General features: G+C 57.3%; 1 protein-coding gene across 1 annotated transcript; it reads right to left on the reverse strand.

Moving 5' to 3' along the window:
• Positions 1–291: 291 nt before the first annotated feature.
• Positions 292–1,518, reverse strand: LOC105556970. The gene has a single exon (XM_012004088.1). The coding sequence runs from the start codon at positions 1,516–1,518 to the stop codon at positions 292–294; it is 1,227 nt and encodes a 408-aa protein (XP_011859478.1).
• Between the last annotated feature and the right edge of the window lie 7 nt (positions 1,519–1,525).

Consider the following 1,525-nt stretch of genomic DNA (forward strand, 5'->3'; position numbering starts at 1 on the left):
GACAGCTGCGTTGGAATGTGTCGAGCGTAACGTGAGTGATACGACTCCTCGTGTCCGAGTACACTCCTTGCCTGCAATGCTAGTGATGATGACAATACCTGAGTATTGACGAGGGATGTTGAGCTGCCGAATGAGATTCTCCGAGACGAAGGTGAGCTCGGATCCTGTGTCAATGAGCAGACGCGCTGAGTGATGCGTTGACGATGAGTTGACTAATGCCAAGGCTGTGGCGAGCAGAGTCGAGCAGGATGAGCGGACGGGTGAGCTGGTCTCGACGACTGCACCGACTCTTCAATTAGCGGGAGTGGCCGATGACCCACCGGACTTCTGAGCTGCCGATGAGGCTGTCTGTGTACCGTGCAGCATTGTATGGTGCCGCCCCGAGCAGGTCTTACAGCCTCGTTGAGACTTACATGCGCGCACACTATGACGTCCCAGGCAATTGAAGCACAACCGCTTCTGTATCGCCACCGTGTACCGCTCGGATGGTGGTAGCTCCCGGAATTTACCACACGTGACTATGAAATGCTGCGCTCCGCAGCAGTCACACGGGTAGGATGTATCGCCTTGGTGAGCAGACTGATGAGTAGCCTGATGAGCTGTCGTCTTCTTCGGTGGTGAGGATGCTCCGCGGGGACCAGGATGAGCTGTCGATGTTTCTATCCGCTCGAGAGCCCGTATTTTCGTCGTCAAAAAATCCTTGAGCTTCTCGAACGTGGGGTAGTCACGCGTAGCGCCAATAGAGCTCTCCCACTGCTCGTGTGTCACGCGATCCAGGAGTCGCGTGACATGATAGACTACCGCGCAATCCCCGAGCTTGTCCGTAACCTCGAGGGCCTCCAGTCCCTTGAGCGCCTCCCTGACTCCCGAAACAAGCCGATCCAAGGACGCCGCCTTCCTTGGCACCGGGGTTGAGCTGGCGAACAATTTGTCAAGGCAGGCTTGTATGAGCAGGCGTTTGTTCTCATACCGCTCCTTGAGTAACTCCCAGGACGGCATGAGTGAGTCTCCGGACATGAGAAATCCTGCGATCAGCTGAGCTGGCGCGCCTTCCACCGACGAACGGAGGTAGTGAAGTCGCTCGACGTTCGTGAGCTGCTCGTTCTGCATGATCAGGCTGGTGAAGAGATCTCTGAAAGCAGGCCACGCGGCATACTCCCCCGTAAACTTGGGGAGTGAGATGTCCGGCAAGCGTGAGAGCGTCTGCCGAGCCTCGCCGGCCGATGAGCTAGTCTGTTGTTGAGCGGGCTGAGCTGCCAATGCGTGACGAAGCACGCCGATGACTCGTCGCGCCTGCATGTAGCATCGCAACTCAGCCTGGTGAGCGTTCTCGGCGAAGTACTCATGGTGAGTAAGCGTCGTAGGCCATGATACCTCGAAATAGGCGTGCTCCTTTACGAACGCCTTGTGAGTCTCCTCGATCAGGTTCTGGATCTGCGAGACCTCCTCGTTTGATGTCTCCGCTGGGACCTCCGGCAGGGATTCGGTGAACTCCCTGAGAGCAGCAATCCGGCCCATCTGCGCC

The sequence above is a fragment of the Vollenhovia emeryi genome, unplaced genomic scaffold, assembly GCF_000949405.1.
Source record: "Vollenhovia emeryi isolate VEMERY1.0 unplaced genomic scaffold, V.emery_V1.0 DF948241.1, whole genome shotgun sequence".
NCBI lineage: Eukaryota > Metazoa > Arthropoda > Insecta > Hymenoptera > Formicidae > Vollenhovia > Vollenhovia emeryi.